The 25,830-nt window shown below is 39.2% G+C and overlaps 1 protein-coding gene across 1 annotated transcript in view; it reads right to left on the bottom strand.

Moving 5' to 3' along the window:
• Nucleotides 1–2,745: 2,745 nt before the first annotated feature.
• dbpa (D site albumin promoter binding protein a) overlaps nucleotides 2,746–25,830 on the bottom strand; it is a 37,885-nt gene continuing 14,800 nt past the window's right edge. Inside the window, exons 4-5 of the mRNA XM_015973322.3 lie at nucleotides 11,164–11,411; nucleotides 2,746–7,946 (exon numbers count right to left, since the gene is read on the bottom strand). Coding sequence (XP_015828808.1) covers nucleotides 7,731–7,946; nucleotides 11,164–11,411 — 464 coding nt within the window. The 3' untranslated portion in view covers nucleotides 2,746–7,730. The remainder of the gene's footprint in view (nucleotides 7,947–11,163; nucleotides 11,412–25,830) is intronic.

Below are 25,830 nucleotides of genomic sequence, written 5' to 3'. Positions count from 1 at the left end.
TTTACGGTCAAATCAAAAAGGGGCAGATTTACCAAGCACCAACAAAACCACGCATCGCGTCAGATCTGGAAGGATCTGATTGGATCAGAAAAAGGAAATGTGTCATGTGAATCTTAACATTACGTGGATGAAAATGTCTAGTGGAAATATTTAAAGTTACATTATTATAATACTACTGATCATAACATTGTCATTTCACAGATTGGTTCACATTTTATTGTTGGACTAACACTTTGTTTGATTAGCTTTATTAAAAATAGAGTTCTTCTGATTTATTAAAAGAAAGAGTCCTTTGTCTTCATTCTTCTCTTGAGCTGGAAAGGAAGACACAGTTTAGAAGCAGAGCATGAGACCTTGAGCAATATCTCATGCAGATTAGGTTTGTGTCAGAAACTTCTGGTTTTGCTTTGAGCAGAGCAAAACAGAGCAGGGCCTTTTAGGTCAGAAATGGACAAGTCATCACGCTACATATGTGTTGGCTTTCCGGACAGGAAAAGGTGATTTAAACCTCAATCAACAAGCCAGCATGAAACATATGCAACAAAATTATAATAATGTCACTCTTTTTTCTATTACCTTCCAAACTCACAAAATAAATATACTTGGAAAAGTAGATTTCATTAACAAAATAAATATAAAAACAAAACAAATCACCTTATCTTCACAGGAAATTTGTGTACAATTCATTTTCTCAACAGTGTAACACATCTACTGACAGAAACTGAGCTAACAGCTAGCCGGGTGGCTTAAAAATGCAGCTACATGAGACCGTCACGAATGTTCAAAAACATACATAGATTTCACAGAACATAGCTTAGCATAGCTTACATAAACGTTTTATTTTTCAACTTTGTTTCACATCTACATATACATTCAGTTCAAGAAACATTAGATTGACTCACCAAAGGGTTTCCTCAAAAAACAAATCAAGATCTACTTCTAACGGCTTCTCCTTCAGTAGCGAACACACTCTATAATCATAAAACACTTTTGTTTCAATAAAAACTCCTCACAAATAATCTTAAACCCTTCTCAAGTGATGAACCTTACATTCCTAGAAGTTTCCAGTCATCTATTACTTCACTGACGGCAGTTAGCTGAACCTCTGCTCACCTGTTCAGCCTAACGGACAAAAAACATTTTAATATTCTCCGGTGTGGGGAGGGCTGCGCAGCTCGGCTGCATGCTGAGTTCAAGTAACCCTCGTAACTTTTTATACTACTGAAAAACGGTTCCTAACAATGGAGTATTTTTAAAGGAATGTAGGCTCAATAACTCTGGAAGATAACCTGGGTTACACACTGTTGACTCAAGGTGAAGGAAATGTTGGTTGATGGACTGATACCCTGTCCACAGTGTAACTCATCTGTCCTCCAATAACCTTTAGAAATAAACGCCAGCTCTGATCGTCTTGAGCAGGAACAACTGGGTAAAGATTTTGGGTGAATAGATATTTGTATCTTTATTTAAAAACGGTTCCTTTTACAGTTCTATGTTAAAAGACCTTGGATTTTATAGAATTCTCAATTTAACTGGTCTAAATAGGTCAGGGTTGATTTTTATCTGATATATTTTAAAAGTTCATATGGTATAAAAAGGTTTGGAAGTCCCCCTGAATGTTTCATAAATATCTGATTTGAACATTGGATAGATTTATGGTAAGATACTGCCCTCTGCTGTTGATAGCTGTTATATTTTTATCTGGATCATTATTAAATTCACAGCTCTATGAGATCATCATGTCAGTATAGCTTAAAAACACACAAACCTCCAACTCATAGCTGGAAAATAGATCAACACTCATCACATCATTTAATAATTAAGGTTCAAAGTAAAGTTATGGTGGCACACGCAGACATACAATAAAAGCCTTGGGTAAACTAACAGAATATAGGGTAAATACAGCACTGGCACGGTTTGACACAGAATGGCTCAAAGTGAGCCAACTTAGCACACTTTGGCTCTGAATATGAGTATCAGCTTGGGCAGATGGTGGGTGGCGTGATGAGGGGGAGCTGGTGATACCAACATTGCCCAACAGCTGACACAACCCACCACTCACAGGTGGTGACGTTATCAACTCCCCCCTACACACACACACACACACACACACACACACACACACACACACACACACACACACACACACACACACACACACACACACACACACACACACACACACACACACACACACACACACACACACTTCTGTCTTTCTATCTTAGTGAGGACCATCCATTGCCTTTTATTCATTTTTGTGACTGCATTATGCCTAACCCTAACCAATGCTGATCTATTCCTAACCCTAACCTTAACAAATTCTTAATTCACACCACACCTCTAAAGCCAACTGGTTGACTTTTTTTTAAAGTGAGGACCACAAAAATGTCCTCATTTTGAAAAATGTCCTCACTCTGTTGGTTGCAACTGCATGGTGGTCCTCAGTAGGCAGTAAGTACAAGAACACACACACATTCAGAGGGCACAAAATTCAGGGCACATACATGTCAGAATATACATCTACATGTGTTCAGCAAACTACACATACAACATACACACGCGTGTGCACGCACGCACGCCCGCACACGCACGCACACACACACACACACACACACACACACACACACACACACACACACACGCACACATTATAAAATAATAAAAAGGCTCAATGTGAGAAAGTCACACAGATAGAGACAGAGATTATTCATACTTTCAAATTACGCAGCAACACACTAGAAATTATTTTTCAGTGAATAAGAATCAGCCTTTATTGGTGAAAAGGGGGGAAAATCACATCTGCCATCATCCCTGTGGACAGCGCACAAAATACTGGAGAGAAGTCCCGGTTGATTTGCATTTGTCGGACTTAAGAGTTCATAACAGTCAATCACACAACAAGGGGGAGTTAGCCGAGAATTCACAAAGTTGAAGAAGAAATAACAAGGCTGTGTACATTATTGTTATTGTCACAAATATTATTGTCTGTATTACCTGCAAGCAGCTGACTTGTGGCTGCCACCACATGAGTGAGCCTCCAACGCCCACAGGAAAAAGTTGCAACACACTCAACAACACGTTTACATAGAAAAATAGCACTGTTAAAAAGTTTCTGAATTGTAGGTATCAGAATAAAGCACACAAATGTGTTCCCCTGTTTGCCAATATAGCAAAGAGAGATATATCGTACAGAGAATAAATGTAAAAGTTTTTGTCTGGTTTCAAATAGAAGACAAGGGAGAATCAAGATAGGAATTAAAAGTTGACTCTGGGATTTAATACGCAAAATCTCTAACGGACAACAAGAAATGATTCAAATTAAAACAAATGAAACCATAACTATAACATTTTTTACTCTATAGTAGAAAACAAAAAATAGACCCCTTTCAATAAATAGAACCTGAAATATCTTTTAAACCATCTGATAACATCCCAAACCAGAAACTAAAAGATGATCTGATAGGTTTGTCAGCCTTTGCATTTGAGCCAGTTCTTCAGTAAATATGTATTCTAAAATTAAAACATCATTTGAACCAAAGTTTTGACCACTGTTCTTATCAAATCAGATTGAATTTGTTGAAAAACTGATAATTCCATCATTTTATTACTTTTTGTGATTTTCTACATACATTTTCCCTAATGTTAAATGAAAAGCCTTTAGTTTATTGTCAGAGATTGTATAATGTTTGTTGTCTGGTGTTACATTTTGATTTGAGTCTCATAGCCGTTTTTGTTGTGCTGCTGGAATTTTGGACCTTACAAAATATGGCTTTCTCAAAATAGTCACCAAGTCAAAAGAGAGATCCTAAATCTGTCAGAAATTCTTCTCAATTTAGTCAAGATTGAAAATAAGGAAACTTTGACAACCTAGATTATGTATAAAACTAAGTTGCAACTGAATAAAATGGAAACAACGTGATGTTCTCCAACGAAGTAAGAAACTTTTAACAAGTTAAGACATAATTAAAACATGTGACTAAATTGCAACAAGAAATTTTATTTACAACTTTAACATATGCAAAAGAACTAAACTCCAATTTAAACATTTGTTCAAAATGTTCAGTCCCCAACAATACTTGTTAGTTATTGCAGCCAAAGTTAACATTTGGTACTTTTAATCAAACAATTGTAAAATGATTTTTTGCATAACTATGAGTGTAAAACAATTCAGAATATTACTTGCAACTACTATCATAATGTCCAACTTTCAGTTTCATTCTTCAGCCACTGCCGCTCTTAAAGGAACAGTAACATTAGGCTACATGACTCACAATAATCCCTTATGGACCATTACAACATTTAGAAATACTTTCATATGCATTCTGATGTTTCTGTTGTTTCATAATAATTTAAAATAATTATATGATGATCTCTAAAATTTCCTGACACTACAATACAATTCCGAAGTCTATGAGGACATTTTCCTATGTGGTTCAAAAGTGACCTGTGTGAGACACAGTCGGCAGGCATGGCTCAAACGTGTTCCCAAACACTGATCATAGGATTTTTGACAAGAATTTCCAGTGAATGCTGGAAAGGACAACCAGCAAAAGGATGTACAAAATGGACTAATGAATAGATGGATCGAAAGATGGATGGATAGATAATGTGGAATGGAATGTCTAATAGTTCCATAAACAATAAATAACTATCAAATGATCAAATTGTTGTCAAACATTCCAGTGACCAAAAAAACGAGGAAAACTGTTTAGACCTTGAACACATAGCTGGATCTCCTTCAGACAAAAAAATGAATATATTTTCTGTGACTTGGCCTGTCATCCACACCAAAATGAAGATAAATGGCACAAAAAAACGATCATTTCAAAATCTCTGACCAAAAAGTAGATTTGTGAGTTCTCTGTTGTCAGCATTTGATTGTGGACGTTGATAATCGTACAGCCGAAAAAGGGGTCAAACAAGCGTCAACATCGGGAAAGTTTTTTGTGAATGGCGAGAGCTCAGAGACAATGAAGGATTCAAATTGGATGCAGAGATCACAATCATGTGTGTGAAAGTATAAGTTTATTTTGTTTTGTTTATGCATGTTTGTACTTTCCCTGTGAATGTAATCACGTTTAAATATGTTGTCATGTTGATTTCCAGGAACTCTGTTAGTCGATAATATTGGGACTAGCCAAAATGCGAACGTCAGAGTGTGCTTCCAGGAATTTATGGCTTTAGTTTTCTTAGTTGATATGACTTTTTTATATTTATTGAACATGTGCTTCTTTAATGGGCTGATTTGAAATCATGGGCTGCAGTGAGGGGGAGGGGAAAACAGTTTGTTTTTATGACAGTAATTTAAAATGGACATTAGGGGGTGTTAAAGCAAGCCAAAACGGTCTAATGGCCATTTATGGATAGCTACTGCCCACCAGCTATTTATTCAATGTCCAATAAATGTTTTTCAGCAAAAGCGTTGATGATTTGGGGAACTACTGCCACCTAAAGGCTTGGCATGCTTCACAATGCACTGGATTATTATTTTTTTGCTGAAAACGAAGTGGTGTAGACCCACGTTTATTTTTCCTAAATGGGTGGGGGAGGATATTTGGTTTTACAAAAACATGGCTATGTGTGTACATGGCCTCAAATCTTGAAGTTGATGCTTTTCGAAATAAGTCTTTTGTAGACAAAAGGTTTAAAAGCACCATCTAGTGGCTATCAGTGGTATTGCTTTTTAATGTTGCATTCATAAGTTATAGTAGATCATTTTCTCTTTCATTTCACATTTTAAATGCAAAGATCGACAGACATAGCAGACTGTGAAGCTGAGCTCAGTGGATTTTGGAGAATGATCATATTATAGTGATTTGGTCAAAAATTCAGCTAAAACTGAAAAATAACAACACAAGGAAAAGAAAAACATAACTTCTTTTACCTTCAAAATATGACAGAAAAAACATAAACTTGGGTTCTGATCTCAAAGAAGTTTTTTTTTTGCATCTGTGTAATTCTTTTTATTTTTTTATGCGACAAAAACACCTGAGAGAAAACCAATAAAATTAATCCATAGTTTTCTTTCTGTAATATATGTATTCAGTTATGTATGTTACAACTATAATCACATAATTCAAGCATATATTGTATACACGTACATATATCTAGTGAAAGAATACTTTAATATTCAATAGTACAGTTGTATGGTACAATAGAAGTAGGGTGCATTTCTCTTTCTCATTGGTTAAAGTTTGAAAAGGAAGTATGGACAAAAGTGTTTTTGTGTAAATCATTATATGATGTTTCAAAACAATTTACAAGAAAAAAAAAAGAAACAAAAAAGGAAATGTATAGGCAGTTCAGTTATTCGTTCGAGGTGTGTGTGTGTGTGTGTGTGTGTGTGTGTGTGTGTGTGTGTGTGTGTGTGTGTGTGTGTGTGTGTGTGTGTGTGTGTGTGTGTGTGTGTGTGTCAGGTAGAGGATCAGATCAGCACCATAGTTAAGTCCATAACAACATCACCGACAACAATAAGGATTAAAACCAGCGCGAGGACTGTTCCTGCCTTTGTGTTTGTGCGTCTGCATGCTAACGGTTTCAGTCAGTCTCAGTTCCATATGGGCGAATCAACCCTAAACCAGTTAGTGTCCTCCTGGAACAAGATCAAGGACTAAATAGAGAGTACACGTGAGAAAATTAAGTGCAAACCTGCCAGGAAAAATGGTCCTCGTGTTCTTTATTCTCAAACATGTGCTCAAATCCAAGATGGCTACTCACTTCCTGTTTTTTTATTCTTGTTTGCCTTCAAAATAAAAGCCCTGTGATTATTTAAAGTCAGACACAGAGTTAAATAGAAGAGAACAACTCAAGTGCTCAAAATGACCTCACAAGGAAATCAAACAAAAAAGTTTTCTTTCTATACAATTATTGTCCTCCTTTCACTCAACCAGCTCTTTTCAACATGCAATAAACAATCGTTACTGAAATACCTGATTCATCCTTGATACATTCTCTGTTTCACTTCTGCGTCTGACTAACCATCTCTGTAACTTTGAAAATAGATCCTTTGTTGTTTTGCAATAAACATCTAAGAGAAATAAACGCTATACGTGGCCCCGTTTACTGTCCAGCTAAAAGCCCCACCCCTACCCATATACAAAATATACAAAAGATTATTTCCAAAATCCACCTCCATAATATCTCTGCTAATAGAAAAATATACAATAAGCATTTCTTTTTTCCAAAATCTCTTTGCAATTTGGATGAAAACCCTGTACCTCTTCTTCCTCATTCTTCTCCTCTTTGCTGGACTACTCTTCCCTTCCTGCCTGGTTCAAAAATATACAAGTTATTTTGTCCGAAATATAGAAAAAAAAATGACCCAGCTGACTTCTGGCTTGTGTCCATAAGCCTCAAATTTAAAAAGTTGATTTTCACTGGCATATTGTGAATACAACTCCCTGTTTGAACTGGCCAGAGCAGCAGCTGGAACGCAATACCTGCAAAAAACGCAGTGCAACACCAGGCGTAAGCATGGCAGCGAGGGGAGGGGGGAGCTGCCGAGGCATGGAAATGTGATGAAACAGTGTGTAGAGTACATTTATGTGAAGCAGCATCAACAGAGTCAAACTGGAGCCCAGTGTGTGCTCTAAAACACAGTCCTTGTCGTGTTTGCGCCCGATGTCACACAGCGCTTGCTGCAGGTTTACTCCAGCGCTCCTGCTTGCCACTTCAACTAAAGTGCTGTGGTTGGGTTTTCTTATACCCTTCTTCTGCATCCCTCTGCTTCACAAGTCTCCGTGCCGGCTCTCGTACTTGTTGATGATGTTCCTACAGCGACCCAGCTCTTTCCTCATGTCGGCCACCTCCTGGCGAAGTGCGGCGTTTTCCCGCTCCAGGAAGGCGGCGCGCACCGAAATCTGGTTCTCCTTCAACCGCCGAGCATCTCGCGAGCGCTTGGCAGCCTCATTGTTCTTCAAACGCCGACTCCAGTACTTCTCATCCTATCATCAGCGCCGGTGTGGTATGTTGGGGTGTGTGAGGGAGAAGGTGAAGGGAGGAGAGAAACAAAAAAAGAAGAGAAAGTGGGATGAGAAGGGTCAGTTATGTGATGAGAAAAAGGATGATTGGAAAGGAAGAACGATGAATACTCTCAACAAAACATCAAAACAATTGAGCAGAGACAACACGCTTTAAGCTGTTGCTTTCAAACTGGCTTCAGTAATTCTTGAGCCCTAAACTTAATCATCTTCATATGGGATAGCACTATTTAGCTTTCTGCTAACCAAAATCTGCATGTAACAGCTTTTAGTGTTCGAGTAAGGATGATTGGGAGACCTCTATACCTGTTTACCGTCTTGGTAGCTAATATAAAGGCTTGCAATTAGCTTTTTCCATTTGCAAACTGTTGATAAAAAACACAAAAAGGAGAAGAATTTTGCCTTTTTTCAAGGCATCATGGCAGAGCATGGAAGTAAAAGGAACAGAGTGTCTTTGGAGGCAAATCAAAGATCTAAAACCAGATGAACACTGGCACAGCCTACATTTGTTTGAGGGAGCTAAAGAAGACCAAATATTCACAGACTGATGGTGACCTTTTGCTACTGGACTTGTAAGAAATAATATTTTTGGTCCAACAGTGTAGATCATTTTACTTCAAGGCTCATTTGTTGGCTCATGTTAGCGTTAGCTTGTTGTTAGTGCTAGCTACAGTAGGGTTAGGGTTACAGTTGTGGCAGGGTTGTTTACAGCAGTTGTAATTCCACTTTCAACCAGCAGGAGGTAGAAGCGGGAAACTAAGTGTTGCTTTAAGATTTTGATTAAACTAAAAAATTAAATGCATGATGTTCTGGCACCATAATATGAGTAAATATCAGTAGTTAGTTTCAGAAATGTAACTTCATGATCAACTAAAACTGTAAATTGAAAATCTCACAGAACATAGATGTTAAAGTCTGTCAGTAAAAGGGATATTTTAAGATTTGAAGCAAGTTTCAACATAACGGCTGCCAGAACAAACTTTTTCAGAGAAATCTTAATGCAGCCAAAGTATATTCCATCATTAGTTTCCCTTTAAAAGGCTATGTGGATGGGACTGTATAAATCCGTCTTGGTCCCACTCCCTCCTGTTGCACAGTTAGCTTGAAGTTTATGGACTGACAGTAATTGAATACAGTTGGAGTTAGCATTCATGCTAGGTTGACAGTAGTTCTGCCCAGTTCTACTGCCGATGAAGAAGGTCCAGTTTTATATGACCATCATAGAGTCCATCCTCACTTCCTCCATCACTGTGTGGTACATAGGGACCACTGCCAAGGAGAAGCACAAACTACAGCATCTTGTGCTTTCAGCAAAAAAAGGTGATTAGCTGTAGCCTTCCATCAATCCATGATCTGCACACCTCCAGTCTATTCAGACCTGAACCTCATGCTACAAAAACAGCTTCTTCCCCTCTGCTGTAGGACTTCTGAACACCAAATAACCGTAATAACCATACAAATCTGCACAAGTCACTGTTTGTTTCTTATGTTCATTATTCATAATATTTTTTCTGATGTATTGTATTTTTACTTGCTTCACTTGTATGTCTGCCCCAGTCCACTGAAGCAAATTCCTAGTAATGTGAGACTCTCACTTACTTCCTTTTTGATTCTGATTCTTTGTTCGCATCATGTGGTTTAAAAACATGTTTGAACTAGGGATGGACAATATATCGTCATCAACATCGGTATCGGCCGATGTTAGTCATTTTTTATCATATCAGTATCGGTTCGATAAAAAAAAAATCGGGCCGATATTATCAACCAATATTTTTTCCATCTTGTCTCCGTTTGTTTTCCTGTTTCAGAGGGTGGTGGGATGGTGATGTGTAATTGTTTAGTCATGTCACGGTGATTGTAATCATCTCAGAAGTGTAAATGTGTGTGATGTGTGTACATAATAACGTAAATTCAGCTTTAATAATTTAATTCTATACAAAATCTGCTGATTTTAGAAGCATTAATGTCAGTATACTGATATCAGCAAATATCAGCTATCGGCCATAACAGTGATCTTAATATCGGATATTGGTATCGGCCCAAAAATTTCATATCGGTGCATCACTAGTTTAAACACAATAGAAATGGAGATTCATAAGCTAAACTTTTTTAAAATTAATGTATGCAATATGCAAGTCATTACAAATGAAGGAGAAATTGGAAGAAAACAGGGTAAAACCATGACTTTTGGACTTATTGAGTGAAATAAGAGGTCAAATTGAGGTTGAACAAATGTTCCTATGTGAAAGATTTATGTAAATTGGTGAATTATGTTTCCTAAGAGTTCTGTCTACAGCTGGTTAATGACACCATCATGCCAGAATCCAGAAAATGAACTTTCTTTTTGAAAAATGTTAGAAAAATCTGGGAAAGCGAAGCACGTGGCACAGAACACGAAGGAATGTCTGAGCAGATTTGGCCAGAAGCTGCATAATCATGATTGATAGAAGAAACCAGCAGGTCTGAAGGTGAATTTTTAACACCCTCAGGAGATGCAGCTGTGAAAGCGTTAGCCATTGATCACAGCTTCTCTTTAGCACAACAAGCGGACAACCAAATGTTTTATGACCCTCATCAAGGAGCATCAACACCAGTGGGTGTCGTGCTCCTTCAGTTTTTACCACATCAGCTCAAGAGCTGTCAGAGAGCTGTGGCCTTTTGTAAGGAGGAAGTCGAGCTAAACATGTCTGCTGCCGCCCGTTAGCACTAGGGGGGTCTGTTTGGTTTGTCTCTGTGGAAACATGATAAACAAAGTGTCACTGAAGTGGGCCTTTTTAGCAATTGTTGTGATTTTTGTTTTTAGTTCAAAATAATTTTATCTTGTTAATAGATTTCGCTCTCATGTTGAGTGCCTGCAAACATCAGATTCGCCTTTAAAAACAAACAAAAAATGTTTCAGACTGTAAAAACCTACGGTTACTTTTTAAGAAAGAAGACAATAAACTGGCATGGAAATGAAAAATATAACTACAATTTGACATAAAAGATCATTTAAACACAAAATCAGTATGTTAATAATAATAATAATACTGATGTTTTGTGTCTTGATCTCAGAAAAGGATTTTCAAACATGATGAATTGGCCTCATGAAGACTGTTGTTGTTCAAATATATTCCTCCAATAAGGGAGCAGGATAGATGTTTATGTGCACAATAGCAAAGGATTGTGGGAGATGAAGTACCTTCTGCTCATCGGGGACAAGCATCTTGCGTGCCTTCTTGATCATAGGCTGAGGTTTCAGCTCTTCGTCTGAGAAGCAATGCCGCCGCGGGTCGAATGCTTCCTGCCCCGGCACACTGGACAGAGCCAGGTCAGCCGGGTCTGGGTCAAAGTTCACCATGACGTCACTGCTGCCATTGGCCACAGCTGCAGGGGGCCCTGGGGGGCAGGTGGAGGAGGGTGAAGGGTCCTGAGGTACCGCCTGCCCACCTGGTGGAGAAACAAGCAAACTTCATTGAAAATTTCCCCCAATTTATGAAAAATCTTCTCAGGATTTAGGACAAGAAGAGGGGCATAAATCTCATTAATGGTCCTTGTGTTGCTGTTGAGGTGTAATCTGCTTTCACTCCATTTAGATGCAACAAACCCAGAATCAGCAGTAATTACTGGAGAAGTCCTTCTGCTCTGTCAGGCCATTCTGTCATTTATGATGATGAAGAGAATAAAACCTTTTTAAAAAGTATTTAATTTTGCACATACTTAAATGAATGTGCATGTTTTGTACACTATTTCTTTTGATTCATTCAATGAAATCTGAGCCAGGAAGAACCTTTTTCAATCCCCAGTGAATCTAATTTATTCTGGAATAAATTGAAATTTGCAATATTTTCTCACATTTGTTTTTCTTTTTAAAGTTAAGAATATTTGCCCTTTATTCTTAAAAAAAATCAATAAATAAACATTAGATGCATTTACATGCTTTGACCACCAGGTGTCAGGATTTCACTCAAGCTGAATTTTTATTGAACTCTTTGTGTTGCTGGGAGAAAAAAAATCTTCATCTCATCTGATGAGATATTTTGTTTTTCTGCACTCGCAAATCTTTTTCCTTATATGTGGGATATTTTCACATATGCATGCACACAAACAACATTGAATTCCATATTTAAGTCTGAAATTATATAATTTTAGTATTAAAATGTCAGAAATAGAAAGCTCAATTAAAGCTAAGCCAAGCCCTGGATCATGACAGCATCGTGTGCTAGTGAATGTGAAATTCTTCCAATGATATTTTTACCCTGCAGCTATTCTGCATTAGCACTGCTTAGCTTCCTCGAATGTAGACGGTAGAACCGAGAATATAAATCCATTCTCATCCGAGTCTCTGCACAGGAGAGTGATCATGACACTTTTTTCCAGGTTATTAGTTTCATATAATATCTTTTTTGGGATGTAATGTGTCATATTGATAGATTTGGTTTGCTTTGTGTGGGATTGCTTACATTTTATTTTGTTTAAAATGGGTTTGGAACATCCCTGAGTCCAAAGAAAATTTCCCTGAACAGATAAAAAAAAAAATTTACATTGAAAACAGAGAAATGTTAGTTTAAAACTCATCCAGTACAAGCCAGACGTGTTTTGTGACAACATTTGTAAGACACTTCAGAGCTCCAGGCTCTGTGCCACGGATTATAAATAGCTGCTAAGCTAGTGAGCACTGTCAGCCAAAGCAGTGGAAACGTCGGCTATTTGAGCAAATTAAACTGAAGTCCATTCATATTGTTTGCCATTTTGATTTAAATGCATTCCACTACTAATTGGTTTAAAAATGTAATAAAATACAAATTGCTGCATGTTTTATGGTTTGGTGCATTGATGGAAAAAAAAGCCTTTTGCATTTAAAGCTTTTTGTTTCTGCTTATAAATCTCAGTCAGAACTGCTCGCCTGCTGCTGCTGCAAGCTGTCAGTCACGTTATTATCGAGCACAACACCACAGCCCAATCGTCCATGCGCGCTGCCATATCAGAATGACACCGCGTGACAGGTGGGAGGTGAGACGTTTGAGGTGAACCAAAGCAGGTGAAACACCCTCGTGTTTCCTTCAAGAGATCCGGCTGAGAGCACTCTACACGCCGTGTGGATGTGTAAACTTGGTGAATCCGATTTAAACTCCAGCTGAACTCTGAGTTAATATCTTCTCAGAAGTGTTTGGCTCCTGATGAACAAAACCTCCTCTTGCCTACTTTTATTCAATATTTTAGACCACAATACACATTGCTATATCAACCCTGTTTATCTGAATGCACACTCTCCAAACGGAGAGGCTGGATTTACCATCCTGACTAGTTCTTATCCCATAAAGCTGCTTCTCTTTGCTCTAAGCCTGAATGGAAGAGGTGACTTTATGTGGCTCTGGCTGTCCTGGCTTCTCGCTGCTGGCTCACAACCAGGCCATAGCTTGTCAACAAAACTAACATCAACCCACAAATATACCGAGATGTTTACTGAATACAATGACCTGTCATCCTGCAGAGTTTCTCAGTTTTTTTTTTTTGCTTCAGGGATAAAAACTCCAATTTTTAATCATTGCAATGTTGAAGTCTGTTATCTGCACTGTCCTCTGCTAAATTAAAGGGAAAAATCCCAAAACAAACATTCAATACAAAATAAGGAATAAATTGCAAATAATACATTAGCAAAACCAGTCATGACAAATAAAGCAGAAACACCCACAGATGTGAACATATTTACCATTAGGAGCCATTTATAGGCTTATTTGTTCAGGTTAATCTTGTACTGTTAATAACCAGATTCTGTAACCCCCGATGATGAGAATGATGAAAAGGCAGCAAAGATGCAAAGAAAAAAGGCACCCCCTAGTGGCTGTCTGCAGTACATGTTTTAAGTCCCACCCCCTCTATGTAAAAAGCTGGGAAATTATGGCTAAAAAACAAAAATGCACCTATTTTCCCTATAAGTTGACTTTTGTTGATTCGTCTACATCGTACTAAGATATATTCAGTCTGTTTACTATCATGATGGTATGGGTGAGCAAAAGTGGAACGTGTCAGCCTAAAAATGTGACAATTTGGTTTCACCTTTCTATAGGGGAAGTAGACAGACGTATATATTTCTAGTTACACACGTTTAAAATCGGCTAAAGCTATTATTGTTAAAAAAACTAAAACATGTTTTACAAAGGTCGGTCTAGCCACGCTCAACTGCAGCCTCAGCAGGTCTACCACTGGCCCGCCCGATTTAAAGTCTGGCCAATTACAGAAATCTACGTTTGTAGAGAGATGTTGGATGGGCTTAGCACCAGAGCTGTGATGGAGAAAAACTACAAAGATGGTGTCTGATCAGGAAAGGTTGCATGTTTGAATCATCTTTGGCATCAACTTTGGTCTTGGGCTTTTCTTTCAGACGTGAACAGATAGAGGTACTAAAGTAATTTATTTAGAAAAAGGATAAACTTGCTTCTTTTTCTTCAACAGAGTATGGCGGACTGCCCTGTCGACTGATTTTTGTAGAAATGAGAATGTTGTTTGTTGTTCCAACAGCATGCAGATTCAGTTTGAAGGACAGCTGTAGATTCCGCCCCATGGCTGAGCTCTGTCTATGGGTCATGGCCCGACTATATATTTACATATTTAGAGTGGCTTGCTAGCACATAGTTATAGGCTGCTAACAAACAACACTACAAGGCTCATTCCTTGAGTTAGGTGACAAATTGTACTTGTGAATGTTTGCAGATTGCAGTTGATTGGTATTATTTCCTAAATAATAGTGTAGTTACTATATAAACTGAACTGAAACACACGGAAGAGCAGCAAATGTTTTTTCAATCCCATAGAAGACCTTCACAAAGCATCACAACTAATATTCATGCCCACTTTGAGAAGCATACAAAAAATGAATTGCAGAAATTTCATTTGAACACGAAGCGCGGCTCGTTTGCACAGTGAAGTTTTTTTATGTACACTTACAGATTAATCGAGGGTTGCATGGTGCTCATGTCTGTGTGTATTTTTTTTATCATACACACCATCTGCGATTTCAGCAGACGAACTGCTGATGATTCTCTGGCAGCTGGAATGGGCTGATCCTGAATAAGTCTATCCAAAGCTTCATCCTAATAACAACCATTTTGGGAAAAAAAGATTGGATTTGATCCAAGAACACGGCTCCCGCGGCTATGCGGGTAAACAGCCGCCAAGCGTGGCCTCAACTGGTTTCATTTCCTATCTGAGCGCGGGAGGCATTTGGAGGGAGCAGACATTGATTCTCTCTCTCGTTTGGATTAATCTGACAGATTATGTGGTCTGTCTATCTGCCTGTCACGATATATGTTTCTTTATTGTTTATATGGAAAAGATTCACATTATTGGACAGAAACTTATTGTTATGAGAACCAAATTCAATCATTTTCATACCCAAGAAACAAAAATCTGAGTGAATTTCTAACTGAATTAATGCATCCATACATCGACACTGACTCCAGTGGCTTTTCAAGACCCTTGGTCTCTGTTGGCATTCAAGGTTTAGAATGAAAACTTTCAGTTCTTTACGGATTTTAACGTCGAGGATTGAATTCTGTTCTTCTTCTGTGAGCTCATGTTTTGGTTGGGATGCTCACCAATCACATGGGGAAGAATCAGCTGTCGTGGGCAGAGACGCCCACAGCAGCAGAAAATAGACAGGTTGAGGTTTGAGAGTCAGGTGAGCAACACATTCTCTTGACTAATCTCTTGTTTGATCCATCCAGAGCCTCACATGATCCACCTACATGGGAAGCTGAATGTAACTAACTCACAGCTGCTCTTGTGTTGCTGTGGTGAAGGCAGTTTGGTCCGAGGCTGGTAGGAAAAACAAAATAAAAGCTTTAAAAAAAACTAACTTCATCGTCTTTTGACCTTAAACATGAGTTCAACGATTATCAGAAGTAATGGAATCAGGTGACCAATGAAATAGCAGTTAACATGTAGGAAATGCTGCAACAGAGTCCATTTTTGTGTATTTTTTAAAATTGTCTTTTCCTCCTCTGACAAATAGATCGATATAAGTAAAAATAAGTAAATATTAATACACCGAGTGCGATATTTGGCGTTCCGATACTGAATTGATATTTTAAAGTGTTTTTTCAAGACTTTAAATGCAAACATGTACTGTATTTCTTTTGTGTGGCACAATTCAAACTCCGACTGCTAGGTCGCAGCAGTTTTAACCGGCTTCATTCTGACGGAACAACGAGATCTCGTGATAACACTGAATGTGTCTTGGACGCATCTGGCCTGAGTTTTCATATTAAATTTAGTTGGAAATGTTGCAAATATCATCTAGTTTTTAGTATCAAAATATATTGTATCGTCTCCCTTTTTAAAAGCATACCACCAGATTCTTGCTAGTACACAGTCTTACTATTTCTATGTTTTCTTGTTCTTTTTTCTTACACAGTTTAGTAAAAAAAATAGTTTTTTTTTTTTTTTTACCTGACATGTTTCAGCTAGTATCTCTAGCCATCATCAGATATTGCCGGTGTCGGTACAAGATCGGCTCGGGGTCCGTCGACTGCCGATGACGTCAAAGTAGTTCATTGGCTGAACATGAACCTTACGGAATTACGTAATGAAGTTACATTGTTATCACGTTACGTTGGTCCAGGCAAATTTTTGTGTTGGAAAGATGGACAACTTTTACAAAGAAATCCATCATTACCTCTTTGAAAATACACTTTTAGCATAGAGCTGCATGTATATTAGGGCTGAACGATTAACTGCATGTGCAATTAAATTGCGATGTGACAAAAGGAGATTTTCTAATTGCAAAGGCTGCAATTTGGCAGCGAGTGGTTAGCGCAATGCTAATATACGTGGAAAAACTCATAGGAATGCTAATGCTAATATCACCGATTACATTATTACAAATTATGAATTAGAAACGTGCCAAATGATTACATTTGGAGTCTAATAGAAAGTAAAACTACCATCAATCAAACAAGTACAGACGGGTATTTTGGTAAAGCCAGAAAACTTTTAACTCCAGAGTTTTGGCTAGCAGCTATGAACGTAACTGAACTACGCATGGACAAGACGTCAAAAACTCTAAACACAAAATACTTCAATAAACGGGACACACTTCTTTCCTGCAAATACAATTTCACAGGTGTTGCTAATACCTATGATCCTTCAAGGGATGTGCTCAAAGAGGAGTTCAACATTATGAATACAATATAGTGTTTTATTTTACAAATACCATTATAAACACAAACTTACGTCATAAGAAACATTATTTTAATAACGAAACTGCTAAATTCTTTCCAACAGTATAGATGTGTAGTCTATTTTGTCTGAGTGGGTTTGCCGTACTTTGACGTCATCGGCAGTCGAAGGACCCCGAGCCGATCTTGTACCAGCACCGGTGTTGGTGGCGTCACTTCCTTTTATCCGCGGACAGCAGAGGACAGGTAGAAGGAAGTGACGCCACCAACACCGGCCTTACCAACAAATACCTTACAACAAATGGCTATTGGGTTCAAAAATCCATAGGAGCGCTATTTTCGAACGAGTACTTCATCAGATGGTTTAACCTCTAGCAAAATGATACATCAGACTCCCTTTCATCACTGGCACCAAGCAAAGAGGTAAATGTGTAAAACAACTTTAATGAATAACGAAGGTTTTGTAACCGTTTGTCACAAATCTGTGAAGGCGTTTTGTCCTTACGGGCTAGAAGAAATTTAGACCCAATTTTTATGGTCATATATTACGAAGCCGCAAATATTTTTCAACAACTGGGCATTACTTAATTCATTTTCAACAACATTTTGATGGGTGTTTCCAAAGATTAATGGTAAAAACTACACATAGTCAATTTAAACGAACTTTCCGTTTGATTTTACTTTTCATCCTTTTCTTTTCATTTTGCAGAAGTAGCAGCAGCCTGTGTGGCTGCATCAGTGGTGAATTAGAACAGCAACTGTTCTGGAGAAGCATCATGAGTTGAAAAACCAGTCCTCATCAGATAACGTAGAACAGTTTCACTTGCACTTCATTTTTGTCAGAGATGACACGGATGTGAACCGTAAACCTTGCCAGTAGCTTTTCTTCCATCCACAAATACAATACGGGCGTGGGATGTGACACAAGAGGTGTCCTACATAAAAATATCTCCCCTCCCAGTGTTGTAAATATGGAGGCAGCTTTTGTCTCTTCTGTAAACGATCTTTATTAATATTTCTGACTTGAATCGCAAAAATAATGCATGAGTCCAGGAATTTTTGTCAAGTTTTCAGATTTCACTGTTATTTTTAAATGTTTGTATCAGGGGTGGGGAGCCCTGGTCCGTCGAGGGCCACCATCCAGCATATTTTAGTCTGAACCCTGTTTCAACACACCTGATTTCAATCAGCAGGTGATTAACAGGCTTCTGCAGAGCTTGATGAGCTGCTGAGCAGGTGAATCAACCACTGAATCAGAAGTGTTGGAGCAAAGACGTGCAGGATGCCGGCCCTCGAGGACCAGGGTTCCCCACTCCTGGTTTATGTGGTCAAACTCCTAACATGAAATCAAATGAATCAGCGAATTAATTTAATGAAATTCTCGAAAACTATTCATCCATTCATCTGTAACTGATTTCTTGTTGGAATTAACAAGTTTCAATGTGCCAGCGATATATTCAAATTTAGCTATGCAAAAATAGCTATAAATCATCCAGCTAATGAGCTCAAATCTGATGTAGACGTAAGGGTCTATCACTAAACTAAATGCTAAAATCTTGCAATTTATTTCAGCAAATTACTAATTTTTTAATAATTTGTCCAGAAACAATGATCTAATAAATCTGTAATAAAAATCGGGGGAAATGTATCTCTCCTAAGAACACTACGCCTCTATTTTGACTATTTTTATGAGAAGTTGTTAGTTTAAGTCACAGAATTTCCTGCATCTGGTTTCTGTCTCAATGTCATTTCATTCCAGTGCGACACACACTTGTGAACGAACCCAGACAGGCTTGGACTAGCACATTTAAACAAACACAAGCAGGCACGTGCACGTTCACGCGAGTGTACGAGAACACAAGGACACACGACACACCCCGGGAGCGTTGTACCTACTGTCAACTCACTGACTGCAGGTTATGTCACAGCATTACGGAGGTCATAGTGACCTCACCCCCCTCCTGTCACTGTCAAGCTTCCAGATGACTGCTGAGGAGCTGCCAATGATCAGATCAGATTATGGAACGCTGACAGGGTCCCTGAACGCATCACTGTGTGAAGATCTGAAACTGCGAAACCCTACTGTTGAATTTCAATTATTTATTATTTTAAGTGTGCAACAAAATAGTGAACTGATGCAAAAGACACACAACTCATTTATAAAGATTGGATTCACATACAACACACATTCAGCTCACAGGAAAACATCAGCATTACAACACTGATCTTTATATCCAGAGTTAATAACTTCCCAAACACTAAAACAGTAAAACACAACTCCTTAAAGGAGTTTCATGATTTTAAATAATTTTCTTGAGCCAGTATGCTCTAAAATAACCCTTTACAGGGTTAATGAATGTCACTCAGACCCCACAGACCCCCGAGCTGACATGGCGGAGCTGGATTCTGCTTCCAGCACATTTCCTGCATGTTTTAGATCATGAACACAGCTGACTTGTTTGATTTAGTGATGAATGGCTCCTCTAGAAACTAATGAAGACTAAAGAGACGTTTCAACACTGAGATTAAGTTATTAAAAAGACTCATTTACAGCGAGGAGATAAGTCTCATTTTTGGTATAACCACATTGAATTAATAATGAACACTAGGGGGTGCTAAAAGCTATAAAGACGCGCTAGTCTTTCTTAAGTGGATCTAATCGTGCTGAAAGACCCAGATAATGCGGTAGGAAACCGACTTCATCTGCATGTAAACGGATCAGTTGAGCTGATGCTGGTAACTTCAGGAAGTGACAAGGAGGGAGATCTGGCCGTCCGGTTGGGGTCTGGGGTTGTGGGTTGCTGTGCTCAGCGTTGGGCGGGGGAGCCTGCTCATCAGCACCCCAGCAGAAAGGGTCAAACTCTGGTTACCGGTGATGGTTGTACCCCATGTGCAGCAGTACCGGGACCAGAGTGAATAGGGTGTGTATGGGGAGCATGAGTGGGTGTCTGGCGTGCATTTTTGTAAGTCTTTGGTTGTTTGTGTATGTGTGAGCATGAGGGAGGGAGTGTGTGACTGTCTGTGTATGACTGTATATGTCAGGTGGGGCCTTTGACTCCTCCCCTCTCCTGGGACTTCTTTTGATGATATAGATCTTCGTCCCCCCTCCCCCTGCCACACTTGGTGTGGGGTGTGGTGCCTTGGTCTGCTTGAGTGTTCGTGGCAACCGGGTCTGGGGGTTTAAGATTTTGGCGTCTGCCTGATAGATCCCGGTGGCTGCCTGGTGGGGTCTGGGTCCCTGGGCTCTGCTGGGTCCCCAGCGGGGTGGTTATCCCTGGGTCCCAGGTCATTGGGTCCCGGGCTCGGCCGGCTAGGGGGTGGGAGGCTGCGGGCGGGCCTGTGGGCTTGCTGCCAATATCTCCCGGGACTCTGCCGGCTGCTGGTTGTGGTCCCTCGGGACGATCCTCTGTGCCTCTCGAGGGGGGGCGGGGGCTTTTCTGGTCACAGTCTCCCTGAGGTTCCTGTGCTCTTGGGCAGCTCCTGGATCTCTGGGACTTGGAGCTCCCCCCGTCTCCTGCACATCTTTAGGGGGCAGATCTGTGGTCCCTCACACTCTCTATTGGACGCTCCTATAGATAAACCTTACATAAGCAAGCGCGTGTACACACACAGGTGCTCACATGGTGCTCTCATAAGTATGGACTTGGGCATGTTCAACCATAAGGTGGAGCTGCACCAGAGTCAGCCCCGCCCATTCACGCAAACTCAGCCTAGCCCACTGACTTCTTCTGTTTTTGTCTTCAACTTTATCGCAAACTAACCTGACCCACATGAATTACGGCTGTTACTAGTTTACAGTCGTTAATATTATGTTCTATGCTCCAATTAAACAAGATAAATATAACTTGCTACATGACAAAGCCTGAATATATCCCGAAATGAAAAAGTTTCTTTTAGCAAATATCTGCCCACAGCTGCTCCAACAAAAGCGGCCTACAACAGCATTTAAGGCTATTGAATGGGTTCTGGTAGTCCAGTGGCAAGATCGCTTAAGACTTAAGTTTTGCTTTCCCCTCAGCTGATGCTGGTTCGACTCTCGGTGGGGTCAGCAGCAATCTATTTAGCCAGCTGAAACATTTAATTTGTTTATATTTTAGTTGTAATGTTTATTTTCTGCAAAATATTTATGTCTCTAAAAGTTCTTTGAATTTGGTCATTCTTAAACAGTATTTTAGTTGAAACTCTGCTCACAAATGGACTCACACTGGCTAAATAAACGAATAAATAAATAAATAAAACACATTAGTCATTATATTGTAAACGGTATACCAGTAACTTGTTGTAAACAGTACTGGCAAGTGTAGCTAGAAAAGAAGAAAAAGGGTTACAAACATATGCCGAACCTGTGCAAAACTGCATGTTAATCTGACTCCAGAACCACTTCACCATCTGATACATCTGATAAAAAGCAAGTAGCGTTACATGTAATTGTCCCATCCAGCGTGTCTTTGGAGATGGGGATGTGTGGTTTTTCCGCCGGTGTCTCAGAAGAAGTCATTTCAGAAATTATTTGTCAGAAAATTCACAGAATATCCAGATTTGAGAACCAAGACCAGACCCGCTTCGGGGGAGGAGACCAAATTGAAGCTGAGATGGGAGGAAAATGCATGAATGAGGCCAAAAATGGCTTTGGCGTGTTTCTTATGAAGAATTGACAATATAACATGATAAAAAGTTGCAAAATTTAGATTTTTAATTATATGGAACCTCAACTCCGTCCTCAATCTTGCATTTTAGATGATATTAGCTATAATATTGGTTCCACAATGCTATCAAGTCTGACAACTGGAAGGAATTGGACGGACTCTGATTGAATGGGCGGGGCTGACTCTGGAATGGGCGGGGCTGACTCTGGTGCAGCTCCGCCTTTGTGGTTCTGCAGCGAGCACCACTTGCCTTATTCTGCTTCACTCCCACCAGTGTTTGTTTACTATTAGTGATGCTATAAGCTAGTCAGAAGAATGCCGTGTCGCTACCTGATGCACCGGCTTGGAATGAACTTCATTTGAGAGTTTGGTTTTCTAATGTACGTGTAGACTATATAAAGACTCCCAGTGCATTACTTTAGATCGACTTAGATAAGTAAACACGTGATGGTTAGGGAAACAAAGAAACAATCTACTGCTAAAACAGTCATTATATAAACATGTCAAAAGAAGCTGATGAATTTCAATATCAGTCAACTACTAAAATAACTGATGGTTAGCACGGGCTGTTAAAATTCTGCTAACCACGTGTTCCTGCTGTAGATTATAGAACAACCGGAAAGTGGTGGTGAAGTCGAATCGATAGACAGCAGCCTGTGTTTGTGTTTCCTCTCACGTCAATAAAGGTACTTATCAATAAAGCTATAAGTGTCCACACTTTCAGGTATAACTCATCTTTCTGTGATTTTGCAAATTCTAGTCTCGTGTTGCTGTGTTGCACTGGAAAACCTGAAAAGAGCTAGATCAATAAAAAGGTTTAGAGAAAACTAAATTAACACGCTTTTATGGGAGTTATGTGCATGCTTTGTTATAATCTGTGTCTGCATCCTGAGAGAACAACGATGGCAAATTAGTATTCGGGTGAAGGCCAGGGTAGATTTATTTGGTTTATTTTCCCTCTTTTTCCACTTCTTTAATAACCAGATAAGCCTTTCCAATTATACCACCACAGTCTTTTCATAACCTCACCTGTGTGCTGTACGCTCCTACAGATAAAATATCATGTGTAGCTCTAATCATTAACTGGGAAGTCATTTTAAATCCACTGTCCTGGAAATCACCCCTCCTCTTTGTTTCCTTGAGTGTTTACTCATTCTGTAATCTCCACTGTTTCCTCTTTCACTAAATCTCCTCTCTATTTCTTCCTCCAGCCCCCCCTTCGCATCTTCCTGCTCCCGCGTGCATGCTGCTGCCTCTCCTGCTCGGGTGATCTCTGCAACAGCACGTGACGTGGCGGCCGCACATGGCCCGTGCGTGTGAGAGACAGAAAGAGAGCGAGAGCGATTTCAAAACATGCAAAGCAAACTCTCTACCCCCCTCCCCCTCCGGGGCTGCTTTCTCGGCCTGTGAAAGTTACAGAGTGCAGAGTCAGGCTTGTTTAACCCTTTGGGCTCCAGAATTAATCACAGCCTTGAAGGTAAACGTCTCTGGGCCCTCCAGAGCAGCTTTTTCCTGCTCCTCATAGTAACAGGCTGAATAACCAGCTGCGGACATTTATTTAAACCAGAACACTTCCTTTTTGCCTTCTATTTTGACTTTGATGTTTGATTACAGTTTATGATAAAAGCAACTCTCTCTCTCTGTGCAACTCCAAAGGTCAAGGATGCTTTAATCAAGGCTCAGCTGGGCTAACTGCAAGGGAAAGTGTCCGTCTGGGAGTGACTGATGACCTTTTTCAACATGTACGAATGCAAAATATATTAAAAATATATTCATTTATTTAAAAAAAGGTTTTACAGACACAGCTGCCCAAATGAATAAGCTAGTATCCCAATATTATGTGACTAAAACGCAAAGTGCTGCCGGTTTTATGATAAAAGGTGCGTTGGGTAATTTTAACGGACCTTCACGGCATGCACCTCTTTCCATTTCAAGAGACTGGCCCAAAAGGACCATTTTCTGGGCCCTTTTGGGGACCTATCAAGGACCTGAACTAGGGTAAGTACTTGGAACGGTCCAATAGGGCTTATTGGTTGTAAATCCGTAGGAAATGACATCAGCAGACGTCATGCAAAACAACTCGCATTGCTGGTGAAGCAGAATGGAAGGGCACCGAAAAATTATGGCGGAAATCTTTCCACAATGTCGTAATTTGGGTCACTTTGTGGGCTCTTATAGAGCTCTGCAAAAAACGGTCGATGAACATATTTGTTGACGCATCACAACCGCTCTACCCGTACCCTGAATGGATTAAGTTATGCTATACGTTGACAGAATAAAACTTTTAAAGTTATTAATGCTCATGGACGCCTTTTGGCGCTAATCAGTGACATCACTTACTGCCGAATCTTATTCAGTTTACAAATTTATCAGTGTGTTTATTAGCATATTCATTCACATATTTTCACTTAACTCCTACGATGAAAACATGGCAATTTACCACGAATTTCAGTTTTTCTTACTCATTTCACTGCAGAAACATCACAGATAATTTAGCCTAAAATACTGATTTCATTCTATTTTCTTAAACAATCGTACTTAATTATAATTAAGAACCTCCAAAAACAGCACATTTTTTTAGCCCAAAAATAGTTCTTTTTGGAGTATTTGCAACTTTGGAGCCTAAAATGTATCCCTGACTTTTGTTCTGCATTCATTATAACCTTTAGGACGTGAGAGGTTAGCTTGGGTTTCTAACTGTGTTTAAAGAACACTCGTGTTTACTTCACCATTTCAGTTTGTTGCCGTTCTCTCTCTACACTGTAAGAAATTAAACGTTGAATTTACTTAAGCAATTTATGTCAACTGGTTCCACTTAACGTAGCTGCTTAAATGTAAAAGGTCATATAAATTTACTTTGAACATAACAACATATAACAATGTATATGACTCTTTAAATTTAAACAGCAAAGTTTTGTGGAAGCAGTTGACAAAAACCGGTTAAGTAAATTAATCTTTTCATTCCTTAGAGTGTATGAGTTTCTTTTTGTCTGTAGAGACAACGGAAAAGGTGAGGTGTGAACAGATAAACCTTGAGCAAAAAGAATAGTTTAACTACATAAATGTTTTATTGAGATTGTAAAATGTATCACTTAGTGTTTCTCATGCCACAATAAACCTGCATCTTGTCGATAATAATGGCGGCACGTGCAGTCATGCTGTAGTTTACGGAGTTTGTAACACTCACACAAGCGCAGAGGCATCTGGAGATAAAAGTCTGCTTTTGATTGGGCAGATGTCTGATTTTGACGTTAGAAACATGGACGTATTAAAGCAGCAGTCAATTAGCTGATGATTGTTTATATTAGCAAAGGAAACAAAGAGCGTCAAGAGAGAATGGCAGTGCAGGTAAACATGATGTTTGGGGGTTTTCAATCACGTCTCTTCCCAGTTGAGTTTACATAGGTCACATGAACTGTTACCAGTTATGATATTTGAAGAAAATACATTTATTTGCACTCCTAACTGGATCAAGGCAACCTATACCAGTTTTAGTTTAATTCATTTTTAGTAATAAATATTTCCTAACAATTTTAGCATGTAATAATAAAAAGGATTTCACTTTTTAAATGAAATCCCTTTAGCTGCAGCTAGAGTTCTGATGAGAATTAAAAAGAGAGATCATATCTCTCCTGTCTTAGCTTCCCTACATTAGCTACCTGTTAAATTCAGAATAGATTTTAAGATCCTTTTTCTCACATATAAAGCTCTTAATAATCAAGCTCCATCATATATCAGTGATCTGATTGTTCCATGCGTTCCTAACCGAGCACTTCGCTCTCAGACTGCTGGTTTACTGGTGGTTCCCAGAATATCTAAAATTAGGATGGGAGGCAGATCTTTTAGTTATCAGGCTCCTCTCCTGTGGAACCAGCTCCCAGCTTTAGTCCGTGAGGCAGACACCTTGTCTACTTTTAAGACTAGGCTTAAAACATTTTTATTTGATAGGGCCTATGGTTAAAATCTGATGTTAGCCTAAATCTGGACAAGTGGGGGAGTAGAGGGAGGTGGAGTGTACAGTCGGTAAAGACGACTCTTCCTTGC

Source organism: Nothobranchius furzeri, chromosome 19, assembly GCF_043380555.1.
Source record: "Nothobranchius furzeri strain GRZ-AD chromosome 19, NfurGRZ-RIMD1, whole genome shotgun sequence".
Lineage (NCBI taxonomy): Eukaryota > Metazoa > Chordata > Actinopteri > Cyprinodontiformes > Nothobranchiidae > Nothobranchius > Nothobranchius furzeri.
Note: the sequence above shows the minus strand (reverse complement) of the source record. Positions and strands in the feature narration are given on the sequence as shown.